This window comes from Camelina sativa, chromosome 14, assembly GCF_000633955.1.
Source record: "Camelina sativa cultivar DH55 chromosome 14, Cs, whole genome shotgun sequence".
Taxonomy (NCBI): Eukaryota; Viridiplantae; Streptophyta; class Magnoliopsida; order Brassicales; family Brassicaceae; genus Camelina; species Camelina sativa.
Window position 1 is genome coordinate 14372205 of NC_025698.1, and position 20133 is coordinate 14392337.

At 38.9% G+C, this 20133-nt stretch overlaps 2 protein-coding genes across 2 annotated transcripts; one reads left to right on the forward strand and one right to left on the reverse strand.

Moving 5' to 3' along the window:
- Nucleotides 2957-4680, reverse strand: LOC104741455 (cytochrome P450 705A5-like). The gene is made up of 2 exons (XM_010462339.1): nt 3729-4680; nt 2957-3636 (listed from the first exon to the last, which is right to left on the reverse strand). The coding sequence occupies exons 1-2, from the start codon at nt 4638-4640 to the stop codon at nt 3022-3024; spliced, it is 1527 nt and encodes a 508-aa protein (XP_010460641.1). The 5' UTR covers nt 4641-4680; the 3' UTR covers nt 2957-3021.
- Nucleotides 6326-9992, forward strand: LOC104741456 (receptor-like protein kinase HSL1). Its single transcript, XM_010462340.2, has 2 exons — nt 6326-9028; nt 9320-9992. The coding sequence occupies exons 1-2, from the start codon at nt 6442-6444 to the stop codon at nt 9721-9723; spliced, it is 2991 nt and encodes a 996-aa protein (XP_010460642.1). The 5' UTR covers nt 6326-6441; the 3' UTR covers nt 9724-9992.

Genomic DNA, 20133 nt, shown 5'->3' on the forward strand with positions numbered 1-20133 from the left:
AAAATGTATATTATATTTAAAAATAATAACATGAGAGAGAATGAGTTTTTTGGTCTTTTCAAATGTTTTTTTTTTCTTTTTTTTCCTCAAAAAGAGATACCGGTTACAAGTGCCTCATATTAGAGTAACACCTACAATAACAACAAGAAAACAACAACAACAACCAAAAGCCAGAGCACATTAATATTGAAACAGTTCAAACCAAGTCACCAGTTCAGTTTCTCCTAGGAGCCTTGCCGGTCTTCCCGACACTTGAGTACGTGATAGAGGTTCCAGCCGACTTCTCATGATGACCTTAATTTCTTCAATCAAAACCGCTGGAGTACGGGAGGTAGTATTATGAAGCCTTGAGTTCCTTTCTTTCCAGATTAAATACATTGAAGCTTGGAAAGCCAGCCGAAGAATCATTGCCACGTTTCTGACTCTAGAAGGATTCTTCAACCATATTAAAACATCTTGAAACAATATGGGAGGAGAAACCCTGGCCCTTAAGTAAAAATATCTCCAAACCTCCTTTGAGAAATCACAATCAAAGAATAAATGTTGCCTGCATTCATCCGCTTGAGCACAAAGTAGGCAAACCGAAGGAACTGCCAATCCCCAGCCTACAAGTCTATCCCTTGTATGTAATCTATTACGAGCCACCAACCAAGCAATAAATGCATGCTTTGGGATCCTTCCCTTGCACCATACAGATTCATACCAATCCACCTTCGGCCCTAACGAGTTGAGGAAATCCCATGTTCTAGCCGTGGAAAACCTCTCTGAAGCTATATCATCCCCCACTTTCCATAGGTACTGATCATCCTCTCCATCCGCTTGCGGGTTAACTACCGAGGGGGAAGGAAGACAATCCTTCAACAAAACAATGATCGGATTTCTACTCCGACTCCTTGAAACCCACCAATCTCCATCCCTTAATGCCTCCGCCACCACTGCATTTCTAGACAAACCCGATACAGCTGGCCTCCTCACCCCTGTTATATCCAACAACGGACCCAAACCTGTCCAATTATCACTCCAAAAATTGCAAGTGATTCCAGTTCCCACCCTACATACGACGAATGGTTTGGCCAGAGATCACAGCTTACATATGCTTTTCCATATCCAGCTGCCAGAGGTAATGTTCTCCAATTCCCAGAAGTTTGTATGACCTAGCAGATTGATCCTCACCCAAGAAACCCACAACGACCCGACGGAGGTGAATAACAACCAGATTAGCTTGAGACCCAAAACTCTATTCCAGGGTAAGAGACGTTTTAAGCCCAATCCACCACTCTCTTTCCTGGTGCAGACAGATTCCCAGCTAACCCTAGCTCCCCTAGCTGAGTTAGGGGCTCCCTTCCATATGAATGCACTGCAAAGTCTTTCGATTTCCTCAATACATTGATTTGGGAGGAGGAAGATTGAAGCCCAGAAGGTGACCGTTGAATAGATGACTGACTGAAGTAGTTGTAATCTTCCCGCAAATGACAAATGTCTGACATTCCAAGCCGAGAACCGTCCTTTAATACGATCAAGTAGAGGTTGATAGTCCTGGCGGCTTAGCTTTTTTGATGTGAGAGTGACTCCCAAATAACGAACTGGGAGAGACCCTTGTGTTATTCCCACCACATTTTCCATATCCTGAGTTCTAATGAAGCTTCCTCCATCAAGAAAAAGAGCAGTCTTGTCCCTATTAATTCCCAGACCTGACTGTTTCTTAAAAACCTCCATAATCATAAGAATTTCTTGCAATAATTCCACTTGTCCATCAAAAAATATGAGAACATCATCGGCAAAACTCAGATGAGTTATTATAGGCGCTAGACAGAGTGGATGAGGACCAAACTTTTGTTGTAACAACCCTTTATCCAGCTGTTTTGACAGAACATCCATTGCAAGAACAAAGAGCAAGGATGATATTGGATCACCTTGTCCGAGGCATTTTCTCCCAACTTTTCAAATGGTTGTAAGTTTAGAGATTAGCAAAAAAAAACTGAAAAAGTAAAATTGTATAGTAAAATTTCCACAAAAATTTCAAATCAAGATATATGAAGACACACAATCTATATTACATATAAATTTTTGGTAATTTATCAATCATGTGATAAGAATTTGTCGTCAAATATGTGGTTAGGTAGTCCACTATAACTGTTAGAAAACTTTGTTATAATTACACATATGTGTAGTAATTGACAAAAATAAAAAAAGTGTGATAAAGACATACATGAGTGCGCCGGGGTAACATATATAAAGTAGTCGTTCTTTGGACGTGAGATAAAATGATATTGTTATCTATGTAGGGCCTGCGCTAGATAACATTACATTTTGAGTTACGAATATGACAAAAAAACAAAAATTGGAGATGCGACAAAAGATAAGACAAATTTGGAGTGTGGTATGTGTATTTGAGACTGGCATGCTGTTTTATATGATAATTACTCACCCAAATACTACTACCACTCAACATATTATTAACTGTCGGCTCATCAACAATTTGATCTCTCAGTCTCAGCTTTCTTCTTTATATATGATTATGAATGTGGATAAACTTATTTCATGTTTGCTTGTTCATAAATCAAAAATCATGAGAACTTATGAGTCGTATTCATCACTGTTATGTGTTACATACAAATAACAAATCTTATATACAAACATTTATTATTTGTGGATCTCGGTGTTGGGAGGAATTGTACCATTTATTATTGTCTATCATAAATTTCACTGCAGGATCTAAATATTAGGTGTATTAAATACTTTTGCAATGATTTGGTTATTTTGTTAATCTGTGAAACCTACAAAACTGAAACATGTGTGCATTTTAACAATTCTTATTAGCAATAAACACATGTACAATATCTTCAATTAACATTCCTTTCACAACAGATTCAAAACACCGGAATTTGATAAATTTTTGTAATCAAATCTGTGTTTCATTTTATTTGATTTTTTTTTTCCAAAATTTAAAATTAAAATGTTTTGAAATGTCTTTTTAGATTTTTGATGCATATTTTTGGTATAAATTTAAAATGTATCCTATTATTTTCGAGGAATAAGAATGCATTCAAGAGGATGAGCCAAATCCAAGAAGAATCTTAATCCGGAACCTTCATCCATATTGATTTTATCTCCTTTGATCTCCCAGTCAAAACACTGCACCAACACTCCAATTGTGGTTTCTACTAATGTATAACCAAGATTTAATCCAGGACATCCTCTCCTGCCGGCGCCAAAAGGGAGGAACTTCATTGCTTGTTCTTTTCTATCCTCCTCTTGCCCTAATATTGAAGCAGCTAGAAACCTTTCTGGCTTAAACTCATTAGGATCTTCCCAAGAATTAGGATCTCTCATCACTGCATAAGCATTGATGACAAGTGATGTTCCTTCAGATATGTGAAACCCTCCGATCGTACAGTCCTGTGTAAATTCTCTTGGCAATACTGCTCCTACCGGATGCAATCTTAGAGATTCTTTCACGACTGCTTGCAAGTAAGGGAGTTTTGGTAGATCGGTTTCTTGAATTAACCTTGATTTTCCCACCACAAAATCAATTTCTTCTCTCAATCTTTCAAGGATCTTAGGATTATTAATGATTTCTGCCATTGTCCACCGTGTTGTCGAAGAAGAGGACTCACCGGCTCCAAAAAAAAGCTCCTAACAAATTGCATTTTTTTGTTTAATATAATGATATTATTTGTTTGCATTCTCATTGAAATATTACTACCAGTGAGAGGATAGTCATTTACCGCTAATAATGCCTTGATATGGTTTCTAGTGATCTTATATTCTGTTTTTTCGTCTCGATAAGCTGCCAACAATGCATCCATGAATTCAGTACCTTGATGCTTGTCCACTTTATCTTCGTATTTCACAAGAATATTTTCCAGCAGCTCCTCAAATTTATTTGAAACCTGCATTATCTCATTCTTTAACAAAGAGATCCCTAGCTTCTCAAGCGGCTTATGAAATATTTGTGCCACACAAAACATGCGGGACAAATCAGCTAACTGAATAGAAAATTCCGAAACTTTTTTCCCATCATTGTCCTCCACTGAAAAACTACTTCCCAAACTCATTTTGCCGAGGGTGTTGTTAACGAGTATCCTTGCTTCCTCACCGATCTTGAGGGTTTCTTTCTTCATCGCTTTATCAAGCAGATTTTTGTGGAACCTCTCTAGCTCAAGTTCACGAATGCTACGTGACCGCGCTAGCGCTTGGGGTCCGAGTGCCTTAGACATGATTAGTTTCCTCATGAATTTCCAGTCGTCTCCGCAAGAAGCTCTAAAATATCCAAAAGAACCAAACACAATGCATTCATCGATAGCAATAGCACCACGGAAGGAGACATTCATGTCATGGGCTTTGAAGATCTCGTGAGCTGCCGAGGCAGAAGACACAAGAACGATGGGGACATGAAAAATGCGAAGATGGAGAAAATGTCCGTATTTGGTCGATATTTTTTGAAAACATTTATGGATTGAATCAAAGAGGAGAAGATGAAGATGACCAATGATCGGAAGAGAAGGAGCGCTTGGAGGCAGATTAATTCCATTATTTGGTTTCTTTAAGAAGTAAACAAAGAGAAAGAGAGTTGGGAAGAGGAATATGAGAGCAAATATGAAACAATGTAGAAAATCAAAGCTGACCATTGTTGTCATTGTTGCTCAAAAGCGATGAGGAGGGAAATATATCAAAACCATGTACATAAGAAGTTGGAGATGAATCTCAAATTATATATCAAAGGTTGCTTGCTTGTATACAATATTCGTGAGAAGTTTATACTTCTCTAAAATACTTCCAAGGTGACAATGTTATGAAATGGAAATCAAATCATACGTAATGCATGAGATATATTTATTTTATTAAATAAATAACGAATAAAAAAGAAAAGTATATATACACAAAACTACGTTGATGGTTTCTCTTTCAATCAACTAGCAAGCAACAAATTTGTAAGATGATAAAGACTTGCTTATAGAAGCAATCTCCTAAAGACATAAACTTGCCGCTATTGTAGTGTATACGTAATTTCTTAGATGTCTATCTTACATGATACACCTACGTTTAGTTTACGATGTTGTGTGTTTGTAGCAACTTGTATTGTGTGTGTTCGCAAAAAAAACTATTAGAGAGACACACGAAGAAGAGAAGACTGCTTGAAGTACTCAATCCAGCCATCCAGGAGGCAGGAGCTCGAGATCGTTCGTTCACTCCTCTATCTCTTTACATATCATCCAAAGGGTATGTTGTAATTGATTAAAGTGATGCTTTTTCTCAACCGACACATATTAGAATATACGTTTCCTAACTGACATTTATATATATATGTAGGCAAAATATATACAATGTGCCCTCTTTTCCTTTGCAATACTAACAACTTTTCTTAATATATATATATATATGAAAATGTTAAATAACTTAACATTTTGATATCTTATCCTATCTCCCATATATATATATCTATTTTTGAATTATTTTACCTTCGAATAAATTGAATATTTCAGCAAAATAATATATTTGCATGTTTCAACATGCTTATAGCTTATTCTCATAATACATGATTAAGACGTGCATAGACTTTTTAATAGTGAATGAGAACTAATTTAATTCACGTCAACTTAAGAAGTTGAGACTACGTTGCAAACACATTCTGAGAGTTTTGATATATATGTTCTAACAATATTTGTACTTTACAACTTTACAAAACGCCGTTAATAAAATAAATATAAATGTGGGAATCTTTTTCACAATCTTTTTCACTATATGGAAGAGAAAACAAAAACAAATTGTTCAGATATATATGAGTACTACATTTATAATTTAATGCTTTAACCAAACCTTCTTTTTACCCTTGCCATTTTTAAACCTTTCACATTTACTGTATCAACTCCCTTTTATTTACGTTATAAACATATATAACAAAATCTTCATATTCTTTCGTTTCTTACATAACTATATATATTTTTTTTAAATGTACTTAAAGCTGTTAAAACAATAAAGTACAAAAAAGAATGTTTTCATAGGCTAGCTAGCTCATTATGGGAAACATTATCTTTTAAGACCAGCATAATCTTTATATATAAAAAAAAAACAGATAAACAAAGGATAAATCATACAATGTTGGAAACTCGACATAGATATTACTAATAATTGCATTCGAATTATTATTATTAGAGAGAAACGAACTTATAAGATAAAACAAAACTATTAAAATAAAAAATAAAAAACTGAATGATTTTAGAAAAAAACAAAATGATTTATAAGCATTCTTCTTACAGTCAGAATCACGATAATTCACCTGTCTCCCTGGTCAACGCTTTATTTAGACTCTCTTCTCTTCTCTTCCTTCAAAACAAACTAACTCACTCTTCTCCTATCTCACTCTCTCTCTCTCTCTCTCTCTCCTCAAAAACACAACCACCATAGCTTCACCGTCATATCCACCGGAGAAGACGAAACATGTATCTTTATCTCTTTCTCTTCCTACTTTTCCCAACCGTCTTCTCTCTCAACCAAGAAGCTTTCATTCTTCAGCAAGTCAAACACTCTTTAGACGATCCAGACTCGTCTCTCTCCTCTTGGAACTCCACCGATGATTCCCCTTGTCGGTGGTTCGGCGTTTCCTGCAGCGGAGATTTCACCTCCGTCACTTCAGTCGACCTCTCCGGCGCTAATCTCGCCGGTCCTTTTCCTTCCGTCATTTGTCGTCTCTCCAAACTCGCGGAGCTCTCTCTCTACAACAACTCCATCAACTCCACGCTTCCTCTCGACGTCGCTGCTTGTAACCGTCTCCAGCTTCTCGACCTCTCTCAGAATCTTCTCACCGGCGAGATTCCTCACACTCTCGCCGATATTCCCACCTTGGTGCACTTGGATTTGACCGGAAACAACTTTTCCGGTGATATTCCGGCGAGTTTCGGCAAGTTTCAGAACCTCGAGGTTCTCTCTCTCGTCTACAACCTCTTAGACGGGACGATTCCTCCGTATCTTGGCAACATCAGCTCCCTGAAGATGCTGAACCTTTCGTACAACCCGTTTAGTCCGAGTCGGATCCCGCCGGAGCTCGGGAACTTGACGAATCTCGAGGTCATGTGGCTCACCGAGTGTCATCTAGTCGGACAGATCCCTGACTCGCTGGGTCAACTCACCAGACTCGTTGATTTGGACCTTGCGCTCAACGACCTCGTTGGTCCTATCCCTCGTTCGCTCGGCGGTTTGAGTAGCGTCGTTCAGATTGAGCTTTACAACAACTCCTTGACCGGAGAGATTCCACCGGAGCTCGGGAATCTGAAATCGCTGAGGCTTCTCGACGCGTCGATGAATCAGTTGACCGGGAAGATACCGGACGAGCTCTGTCGTGTTCCGTTGGAGAGTTTGAATCTGTACGAGAACAACCTAGAAGGTGAAGTTCCGGCGAGTATAGCTTTGTCCCCGAACTTGTACGAGCTTAGGATCTTCGGAAACCGGTTAACCGGAGAATTACCAAGAGACCTCGGTCGTAACTCGCCTTTGAGATGGCTTGACGTTTCGGAGAACGAGTTTTCCGGCGAATTACCGGCGGATCTGTGCGAGAAAGGGGAGCTAGAGGAGTTGCTGATCATACACAACTCATTCTCCGGCGCTATACCGGAGAGTCTCGGCGATTGCAAAAGCTTGACACGTGTCCGGTTAGCTTATAACAAATTTTCCGGTTCAGTTCCTACCGGTTTTTGGGGATTGCCTCATGTGTACTTGCTTGAGCTCATCAACAACTCCTTCTCCGGTGAGATTGCTAAGTCCATCGGAGGCGCTTCGAATCTCTCGCTGTTGATTCTCTCCAACAACCAATTCACCGGATCTTTGCCGGAGGAGGTTGGTGTTTTGAACAATCTTAATCAGCTCTCGGCAAGTGGGAACAAGTTCAGTGGCTCGTTGCCTGTTAGCTTGATGCAGCTTGGGGAATTAGGTACTCTTGATCTTCATAGTAATCAGTTCTCAGGTGAGTTAACTCCTGGAATCAAATCTTGGAAGAAGCTCAACGAGTTGAACTTAGCCGATAACGAATTTTCCGGTAGGATTCCTGATGAGATAGGGAGTTTGTCAGTCTTGAACTATCTTGATCTATCTGGTAACCAATTCTCTGGCAAGATTCCGGTTTCATTGCAGAGTTTGAAGCTAAACCAGCTGAATCTTTCGTATAACCGGTTATCAGGTGACTTACCGCCTTCTTTAGCGAAAGAAGTGTATAAGAACAGCTTCATTGGGAATCCTGGATTGTGTGGGGCTATCAAGGGTTTGTGTGACTCTGGGGATAAAGCTAAGAAGAGAGGCTTATGGCTTCTCAGGTTGATTTTTGTACTTGCTGCGATTGTGTTTGTTGCGGGTGTTGCTTGGTTCTACTTCAAGTACAGGACTTACAAGAAAGCTAGAGCTATTGAGAGATCCAAGTGGACTTTAATGTCGTTTCATAAACTCGGGTTCAGTGAGCATGAGATTCTCGAAAGCTTGGATGAAGACAATGTGATTGGAGCTGGAGCTTCGGGTAAAGTGTACAAGGTTGTGCTCACCAATGGAGAAACTGTTGCGGTCAAGAGGCTTTGGACAGGGTCTGTTAAGGAAACTGAAGACTGTGATCCAGAGAAAGGTAACAGACCTGGGGTACAAGATGAGGCCTTTGAAGCTGAAGTCGAGACATTGGGTAAGATTAGGCATAAGAACATTGTGAAGCTCTGGTGTTGCTGTTCAACAAGAGACTGCAAGCTATTGGTTTATGAGTACATGCCTAATGGTAGCTTGGGAGATTTGCTTCATAGCAGTAAAGGAGGATTGTTGGCATGGCAAACGAGGTTTAAGATTATCTTAGATGCGGCTGAGGGGCTTTCGTATCTTCACCATGATTGTGTTCTTCCGATTGTGCATAGAGATATTAAGTCCAACAATATTTTGATTGATGGAGATTATGGTGCTAGAGTTGCTGATTTTGGTGTGGCTAAAGCTGTGGACTTGACCGGAAAAGCTCCTAAGTCGATGTCAGTGATCGCTGGTTCATGCGGTTATATTGCACCAGGTTAGTCTTATGATTCAACTTAAATGTGCTTGCATGATTATAATCATCAGTTTTGCTTATGGTAGTAATGCTCATTTAGTACATGTTGCACGGAGATTCAGATGAACCACATTTAAGTTTTTTTATTAGTTGAGACTTAAATGAGCATTCACTATCTATTGAGACATGTCTGATACCATGGCTCCACACCTTCTCACTTCTCCATTAATGGAATATTTCAAAAAAAAAATTTATTTGTTTGTTTGTTTGTTTGTTTCCCTCCATAACTTTTGATTTCAAACTACTTTGCAGAATACGCATACACGCTTCGTGTGAACGAGAAGAGCGACATCTACAGTTTCGGGGTAGTGATCCTAGAGATAGTGACTAGAAAACGCCCAGTTGATCCAGAACTTGGGGAGAAGGATTTGGTGAAATGGGTTTGCACTACACTAGACCAAAAAGGCATAGAGCATGTGATAGACCCGAAACTCGACTCTTGTTTCAAAGAAGAGATAAGCAAGATCCTCAACGTGGGGCTTCTCTGCACGAGTCCGTTGCCCATTAACCGACCCTCGATGAGGCGTGTGGTTAAGATGTTGCAAGAAATTGGCGGTGGAGACGAGGAAAGCCAAAACAAGATAAGAGACGATAAGGATGGCAAGTTAACACCTTATTACCACGAAGAAACCTCAGACCAGGGAAGTGTAGCTTGAGACCGTACCACAAAATGGAGATAGAAAGTGTTTTTTTTGCCCCCAAAAAAAAAAAGCTCTCTCAATTTTTGGTGCTTGAAGCTGTGAATTAGGGCATTGAATTAGAGATTGTTAAGTTTTTTATATTATATATATATCAAGAAAAAAAAGTTTCTAATTCAGTGTTTCAGTCTCCACTGTAAAGCAAGCTTATTGTAGTAACTAGTAACTCTGGTTTTGTAAGAGTTATTTTTTCTATATTTCAAGTAAATGCAAATGAAAAAAAGCGATAATCTGGCGTTAACATGCATTTAAAGAGTTTCCATATTAGGTGTACACAGATTCAAGGTAATTGTAGGAACATGTCTGTGTGAAACCTGAATCTTTTTAAAAGCGTGGGCTCTCTCTCTCGTTTTTAGTGAAACTCTTTGGAGGCTCGCGTACAGTATATGTCACTGTAGATTCACATGGCTCTTAAATTCTCAACTTTTTTCATACTACCTTTTCGACTCTTTCCAAAAAAATAAAAAAGAATTCAGGTTTGTGTTATTTCATTTACTTACTCTCTCCGTACGTGAGGCATCAGATATGTAATCAGACTTGGCACATGAGATGACTAATATCAACTTTTCTGCGAAAAAGATCTCTGTTTACTTCTTCTGATACTTGTTTGAACTTTGAAGAAGTCTGATTTGTCTAATAACAAACATAAGTGACATGAAAAATAAGGAGTATAATAAACAACGTATGTTTTATTTATTTATATAACAATTATGACTTTTCGAGAACTATATTTTAACAAAAACATTTTTCCAAATAAATAAAAAAAAGTAGTTAAGTCATCTAACTCGACAGGTGGTAGTTAGGTACGTTAAAATTCATGTAATTGCAATTTAGTCAGCTCTTAATAATGGCATTAAAAACTACTAGAAGATAGATAACATATAGTAGTATAGTACTAGTGATTGAGTAGGAAACAAAACAAACACAAAAACAATGACATCTCAACATTACCTAAGCTTAGATTATCTAAGTAAGATAATTTACGTTAAGATTGGGTTATTAGATACAGAAATAGGTAAAAGAATCTCTACTTAAAATATGAGCTGTTGGGTGAGGAAATTAATAAAAAGTGGGCCAAAAAGCATTGAAAGCCCACATTGTTATCATTCATTAAGGGACACTGACACCTCACCCTCATCTTTTGCCTTGTCTCTCTGTCTCTTTCACTCTCTCAAATTTTGTTCTTTGTCTTCCATTTCCTTTTTGTTATTGTTTTCAACTTGTTTCATGATGAGGTTTTAATAGAGAGAGAGATTCTATATAATTTGTTTGTCTTTTTTCTAGAACAAGCATCACACTTCCATGTCAATTTTGTTTTTGTAAAGCCTTTTTTAATAGATAAGATGCAACTAACCAGCTTCTCTAGTTCTAGTAGTTTTTGGTATAGTCTTGTTGCTATTTGCTAATGGTTGGTACTTGCCTACTTGGTAATATCAGTAAAGGAAATAGCATATATATATATATATATATATATAGGTTTGTGGATATTACATAATTTATAAGAAACAAAAGTTATTATAATGGAAAGCATAGTAGGGACCAAGAGTTTGGATAGATAAGGGTGAGGATTGCGAAATGATCAGATACATCATTAATAATTTTTAACACATGAGTAATTAAGTTATTATGACCCACAACCACACGGTACACACTCACACTTTGGGTCAGATGNAAAGCATTGAAAGCCCACATTGTTATCATTCATTAAGGGACACTGACACCTCACCCTCATCTTTTGCCTTGTCTCTCTGTCTCTTTCACTCTCTCAAATTTTGTTCTTTGTCTTCCATTTCCTTTTTGTTATTGTTTTCAACTTGTTTCATGATGAGGTTTTAATAGAGAGAGAGATTCTATATAATTTGTTTGTCTTTTTTCTAGAACAAGCATCACACTTCCATGTCAATTTTGTTTTTGTAAAGCCTTTTTTAATAGATAAGATGCAACTAACCAGCTTCTCTAGTTCTAGTAGTTTTTGGTATAGTCTTGTTGCTATTTGCTAATGGTTGGTACTTGCCTACTTGGTAATATCAGTAAAGGAAATAGCATATATATATATATATATATATTTAGGTTTGTGGATATTACATAATTTATAAGAAACAAAAGTTATTATAATGGAAAGCATAGTAGGGACCAAGAGTTTGGATAGATAAGGGTGAGGATTGCGAAATGATCAGATACATCATTAATAATTTTTAACACATGAGTAATTAAGTTATTATGACCCACAACCACACGGTACACACTCACACTTTGGGTCAGATGGTTTTTTTAGATGGGCCTATCATCGGACCTACATGGTTTTCCACATTTTTGAATGAGTCTTACATTTCGGCTTATTCTAATTTGTCAAAGGCCCATTACAAAAACACGGTTTTGGTAAATATGTTTAGATTTTACAACTTGGAGAAGTCACTTCTTTTTTTAAAAACTTTTGTTTTAACTTTTAAGTTAAAACATAAGTTGAATGAAGTTCAAACCCTAAATAAATTTTGTTTTTCTTTTCGTTTTTAATGAACTCTATTGTCTTTGTATTGGGGTCATCATTTACACATTTTATATTTCTTATGATAAGTGAGATTTGGTGATGGTGATTTTAGTTTTAGACATGCTTAAATGGCTGTTATTAGGGTATAATTTTTGGGAGCAGAGCTAAATATATGTTAAATACTAAATGAAATATAATACTTAGTATTTATTTGAATTTTTTGTTATCTACCTAATTTCTTTATTTTTTATTTTATATATATGTATACTACATGTGTGCAGTGCCGTGCCTACCATGTAATCACTTGCGGACCTATTAAGCAAGAAAGGGGTTCAATTGACCCACCATTCATTTGAATTTTTTGATTTTTTATTAAGGGTTTATGGACTTAATTGTATTGAACCCACCATATTTTGGTTTTTGACATCTCATTAATTATAATCAAATATTTTTGACACAGGTTAAAAAAATTTCTGGGTCAGCCAGTGCATGTAATAAAAAGGGCAATAGCCCTAGGCCACCAAAAAAATATTATACATAATAGGTCACATTTTTGTATAAATTATTTGTATTTTTTTTAAAACCATACTATAAATACATTGAAATTATAATTTTCTTGAATATCATTCCTATAAATGTTTTAAAATGTTTAAAAATCAAATTAATACTAATTTCAATGAATACTAATTTCAATGAATATCATTATCAAATTAATACTATTTTTTTTTTCATATATGAAAATCTGCCCTAAGCTTCCATATGTCTATGCACGGCACTGCATGTGTGAATATTACAGTAATGGTAAAATATATAACACTTTTTGTGCCTATAGCGCATATAAATTTTTAGAATTTACGGACAAAATCGGATCATTATGATTGAGTTTTCCAACTTGTCACGAATATGACACATTTGATAATGAAGTTGGAACAAAAGCTCGGATTTTATAGTGGACCTGTGAGAACAATCTATTGTTACATTTAATATATGTTTGGTAACTTATTAGCTCGCGGTTTTCTTAAGTTTCTTAAAAGCCCACAAAGAAATGAAACAATAACCACTTAAACCGATCTTGCTTTCTTTTTTCTCTTCCTAAAATCCAAAAACGGAAAGAAAAAAACTGGAAAATTCCTGAAAAAAACCCCAAAGTAACATCAGCTCTCAGTTTAAACCTTGAAGGTTTTGCACTTCCACTTTTATATTTCAAAATAATAAAATTGCTAATATAATACCTCAAATTGATTTATATGTTCGTGGATCAGAAAATTTAACAGAATTTTTAACTTTGTTAACAGAACTGTTAACAATAGTTAACGTTGATTGTTTTTTTTAAATACATTGTGATTTTATATAAATTAGAAAGGATAATCTAAAAAACTGAAAGAAAAAAAAAGGAAGATAAACATAAAAGCACATTCATGATGAAAAATTCCCAGAACTTGTTCAAAAGACATATTTTGTCCCAAAACCAAAAATTGACAACGTAAAAACCATAAAAGATTTCATCCTAAAACAGAAATTGAAAGATATGAACATTCAAAGAGGAGATTGAGGGTCATTGTTAGACATATCATACACCTTGTCTCCAAACACTTGAAATGGCCGACCAGTGAATGGACTCCAAAATGTTCCAACTCCTCTTGGAACGTTTTCCACTTTTCTTGTCTTTAAAGGTAGTCCACGCTTCTTGATTTTTGGTTTGTTGGAGGAGATTGAAGGCTGTGGTGCACTTGAAGAAGCATGAACTGCAGAACTTGATTGAAGATAGTTGTAATCATCTTCCACTTTCTCCATTTCTCCACCATAGTGAATTGTTAGTTTAATCATCTCCTCACTGCAATTTTAATATGAAACCAAACAAAGAAACACTTAGACTCAGAAACACATTACATGCTCAAAACCCAAAAAACTGAAACCCATAAATTTTTCAAATCAACTGGGAAATCACAAACAGTTATAATCAATTAAAATTTTGACAGGCTGAAACAATTCTTACCCCATTTCAACCCAGTAGAATACTTTCTTCTTCGATTCTCTTTTTTCTACTCTACGTATCTCTCTCTCTCTCGATTTTTTTTTCCTTATGAACTCCCCCAAACGATTTTGGGATTTTATCATTTTTAATTATTTTAGTTAATTTAAATGTTTGTTTCATATATTAAAAAAAAAAAAATCAGATGCATCGTGGCCATTACATCCAATAATTCAACGATGTTAACTATTGTTAATAGTTCTAGTTCTGTTAAGAAAGTTAAAAATTCTGTTAAATTTTCGGATCCATGAACATATAAGTCAATTTGAGGTATTATATTAGCAATATTGTTACTTTGAGGTATAAAAGTGGAAGTGCAAAACCTTCAAGGTTTAAACTGGGAGCTGGTGTCACTTTGGGGTTTTTTTCTGGGATTTTCCCGAAAAAAACCGAAGAGAAAATAATATAGACTTTTACAACAATATATAAATAAATGCATTTTTAACTTTTAAGTTTAATAAAACTTGGTGAGATGTTGCGGTCCCGATCAGAGTTTAAGGAACAAGAACACAAGATCTTTTTTAATAGGTAGTTATGACTACCTTCTATGGTTTTTTATTGCTTTATATAGAAGAGACTATTGAGTCTGAAGAGATAAGGATAACACCAAAAAAACGATAACACCAAACGGAAACGAAAATATCCAAAGCCAAATAAAAAGCAAAAACACCCAACACCAAATCTTTGAAGCTTCTTCACCGCCTAGACAACGTAACGTGGATTAGGCTTTCTCACTCGAGTGGGCCTTTTGTCACGAACGAGCCCATCAATACCCTCCCCACGAACAATAACCTTTTCCTCAAGGTTTGGTGTAAACTCGGGAAAACTCTCCACGACCTGCTGTTCAGTCTTCCAAGTAGTGTCTTCATCAGTTAAGCCCTTCCACTTAATAAGCAATTCAACATGAGTTTTGCCTCCCAGACGTACATGTCGCCGGCGAAGTGCCAACTCAGGTTGCAGATGGAGGTAGCCATTCTCCCGCAGAGGGGAAGCACACCCGTAGGCGGTACTGTGGAACCCACGTATGGCTTCAAAAGAGACACGTGAAACACATGGTGGATGCGCGATCCTGCGGGCAACTTGAGTCTGTACGCAACTGCTCCTACCTGTTCTTCAACCTGAAATGGCCCAAAAAAATTATGAGCCAACTTCTGTGATGTACGACGAAGAACAGAACGCTGTTGATACGGTTGAAGTTGAAGATAGACCCAACTACCGCATTCCAACTTCACATCACGGCGCTTGGCATCCACCAGTTGTTTGGTGCGATTGTTAGCCTTGTGAAGACGCTTCTTAAGCTCTGACAACAGCTTGTCTTGGGACGCGAGTTTTTCATCAACCTCCGCCAGCGTGGAGGACCCTACCTCGTACGTTGGAATCGGTGGTGGAGCTCGCTCGTAGAGAGCTTGGAACGGAGTCATGCCGGTGGAAGCATGATACGACGTGTTGTACCAAAACTCGGCCCATGGAAGAAGAGCACTCCACTGCGTAGGTCAGTTTTGAACAAAGCACCGGAGGAACTGTTCGATACATTGGTTAACCACCTCAGTCTGTCCGTCCGTCTGCGGGTGGTAAGCCGATAACATCCGCATCTTCATGCCTGCCAGGTTCCAAAACTCTCGCCAAAACAAGCTCACAAACATTGGATCACGGTCGCTTACTATCGACCGCGGCATACCATGTAACTTTACAATCGAGTCCACAAACCGTGTAGCCACTACCTTAGCCGTGTACGGGTGCGTTAGTGGAACCAGGTGCGCTAACTTGGTTAGCCTGTCGACAACCACCATGATGGTCGTGTGTCCATTCGACCGAGGCAACCCATCAACAAAGTCGATTGACACATCCTCCCATACCTTATCAGGAACCGGCAAGGGTTGTAGGAGTCCCGCGGGTGCTAAGGCCGTCGACTTGGACTGTTGACAAATGTCACACTCCGCCACATATTGTTTGATTACACGGTGCATAGATGGCCAATAGAACTGTCTTGCGAGCCGTTTATAGGTCCGTAGGACACCGGAATGGCCGCCCTTAGGGGTGTCATGGTACTCTTGTAGAAGTTGGAGAACCAATGACGATTTAGGCGGTACCAAGACACGGTTCTTGTAACAGAGCAGTCCATCTTGCCATGCATATGGCTCACCTGGCCGGATATGCACCAGCTTCCCTACACGCTGCATATACTCGTCCGTCTTAGATAACTCCCAAATGTCATCCCACAAAGACGTTCGTTGCACCAACACTGCATTGAGTATAGGACTACCAGACACCCGAGAGAACGCATCAGCAGCAACGTTACTTTTTCCGGGCTTATAAGTAATCTCGTAATCGTAGCAGACCAGCTTTTCCATCCACTTCTGGTGTTTCGGCGTCAAAATTCGCTGTTCTAAAAGGTAGCGCAGGCTAATTTGGTCTGTTTGTATATAGAATCATCTTCCCAAAAGATAGGGTCTCCAGGTACGTATCGCCACCATGATTGCTAACATCTCTCACGCATACGTAGACCAAGATTTTTTTGTCACACCAAGAGCCCGACTCATGAAGGCGATGGGCTGATCACCCAGTGTTAGTACTGCCCCAATGCCTTCACTCGACGCATCAGTATGGATTACAAATGGCTTAGAAAAATCCGGTAATGCCAAAGTCGGTGTCGTTGTCATTGCAGTCTTTAACACATTGAAGGCTGTTTCCGCTTCTGGTCCCCATCCAAAAGCTCCCTTGCGCAACAGGTTCGTTAGAGGCCGTGCTATCACTCCATAGTCCCTGACGAACTCCCGGTAATATCAGGTTAACCCAAGGAAGCCACGCAATTCCGTGATGGTAGTAGGTGTAGGCCAATCCAGCATGGCTTGGATTTTTGTCCGATCCACCCGTACACCCTCACCCGAGATCATATGGCCTAAATACTCCAACTCCCGCTGACCAAAATCATATTTTTTAAGCTTAACCGCGAGTTGTCGACTTCGCAGAATCGAGAAGACTTCCCTCACATGTTCCAAATGAGTCTCCTAAGTGGCGCTATACACAAGTATATCGTCAGCAAACACCAAGACAAAATTTCGCAAAACAGGCTGAAAGATGTCATTAATCAATTCTTGGAACGTCGAGGGAGCGTTACAGAGTCCGAAAGGCATTACCAAGTACTCGTAATGTGCATTATGTGTTCGGAAAGCTGTTTTGGGAACGTCCTCCAGATGCATACGAACCTGGTGATATCCCGCGGTTAGATCATGTTTGGTAAAGAAGACTGCTCCATGAAGCTCATCCAGCATGTCCTCGACGGTGGGAATTAGGAAGCGATCCTTGATGGTTACCAAGTTGAGAGCCCGGTAATCAGTACAAAATCGCCACGTTCCATCTTTCTTTTTTACCAAAAGCACCGGCGATGAAAACGGACTCGAACTGGTCCTTATGATTCTCGCTTGCAACATTTCACTTACTTGTTTTTCGATTTCATTCTTCTAAAAATGGGCATAACAGTACGGTCGTACGTTGATCGGATCGGTTCCTTCTTTCAATGTGATGCGGTGCTCAAACTCACGATGTGGTGGCAACTGTGTGGGTGGTTCGAACAAATCTTCGAACTCACCATCCAATGTACGCATCTCCTCTGGAATAGCCGATTCACGCTCCATAGTTGCACTAACGTGAACAACGAACAGTTCCTGACCAGAACGAACTTCTTTCTCTACCGCGGGTAAAGCTGCCTCGTGTAGCTCCAATTGCAACCCTTGAAGTCTTTGGACCGTGCCTTCCCAATCAAACTCCATAGTGTGAGCCTTCTAATCACATTTGATGGGTCCTAGGCTGCTGAGCCATTGCACCCCAAGCACCATGTCTAAACCTACTAAAGGCAAGATGTACAGTGTCATGATAAAGTCTGCTCCACCGACTCTCACCGCGATGTTAGCAAATTTTCCCTTGCACTGCAAAGGTTTCACCGGTGTTAATGACAACTTAAGCTCTCGGCCAACCCTCTCACTGACGAAGTTATGTGTGGAACCACTATCCACCAATGCGGTCAGCCTCTGTTTGCCCATTACAACTTGAAGTCGCAAGGTCTGAGGTGCGCTCCACCCGGTTAGTGCGTAAGCTGAAATCTCGGCTGACTCTGATTCCTCTTCCTCCTCTCCTACAACGTCGTCCCCAGGGTCATCTTCCCCTTCCATAACGAACAAATGAGGTTTCTTGCACTTGTGTCCTGGTAGGAACTTCTCGTCACAACTAAAACATAGTCCCAAGCTACGTTTTCTCTTGATCTCCTCCCAGCTAAGCTTATGCGGGGTTCGTGAGTTGTTCTCCTTGGGTGGCGGTTCGCTTTCTTTGAATGCACTCACACGATTCACCGGGCTAGATGCATATGTCTGTGGTGCAGATGTCTTGAACTTCCTCTGCTGTCGTTGAAGTTGTTCATTCTTCATTCTCGCCAGGTTCAAGACCTCTTTCAGTGACTTGGGCATGAACATGCGTACGCTGTCAGCAATGGTCGGGTCCATTATTCCTACATACGTACCAATTAAAGCCCTTTGCATCCACCCCTCAACCTTGTTTTGTAACCGCTCAAACTCTCGCTGGTATTCCTGTAAGGTGCCCGTTTGCTGAATTTTGACAAAGCTTCATCAAAATCCTCGCCTTCAGCTGGACCGAATCGCACCCACAACTCCTCCTTGAATACTTGCCAAGTGAGAACGACAGCGTCGTCCCGTAAGGCCTTCGAAGTAACTTGCCACCACTCATTCGCTTCTTCCTCCAGGTGTGTACGAGGCAAATCCGACCTTCTGATCCGCCGGGGTTTGGTTGTAGTCGAAATATTGTTTGACTTTACTTAACCAAGCTGTCGGATCTCCCTCCTGGAACCTCAGAAATTCAAGCTTCACGGTCCTCCCCGTTGCCACTGGATTTTTCGTGTTCCTTGTGGTGGAACGTAGAGCACTTCCTTCTCCTTCACGATCAGCCGTTACTGACGCAGTCAATCTGTCGATTGCTGCTTCCATTGCCTGAAACCGGTCTGAGAATCCTTGATTCATCTGTTGAACTTCTTCCTTCAAGTCCAACACATTAGCCTCCAATTCTTCAATTCTCTCTTTGTTAGTATTCGCCATGTTTGATACCACGCAAGGGGTGGTCCAGATCAAACTTGATATTGATAGTGGATGTAGGGTGCTATTGATACCACAAGGTGGTCCGGATCAATAGCAGGATGATTGCTCTGATACCACTTGTTGTGGTCCCGATCAAAGTTTAAGGAACAAGAACACAAGATCTTTTTTAATAGGTAGTTATGACTACCTTCTATGGTTTTTTTATTGCTTTATATAGAAGAAACTATTAAGTCTGAAGAGATAAGGATAACACCAAAAAAACGATAACACCAAACGGAAACGAAAATATCCAAAGCCAAATAAAAAGCAAAAACACCTAACACCAAATCTTCGAGGCTTCTTCACCGCCTAGACATCGTAACGTGGATTAGGCTTTCTCACTCGAGTGGGCCTTTTGTCACGAACGAGCCCATCATGAGACCATTTTGACTTTTCGAGAATAGTCATACTAATTAATAGCTGTGTGAACAAAGTGAACTCTATAATATGTTCTTGGCTTAATATCCAAGTAGTACAGATAATAACATGGTTATTCATAGAATACTCACCAATTGAACATAAAATAAATTGGTTAACCATTTGGTAAATAGTACAAACGAAAATGCCCTTTTAGCATTCCAATTGATTTTTAACTATTTTGTATCCCATTTTATCTAGAAATCTGCATTCAAGAGAAAGATAAGAGGTTGGTAATCACCAAATAGCTAATTAGCTATCATTCATTCATCCTAATTGGATGACTTATG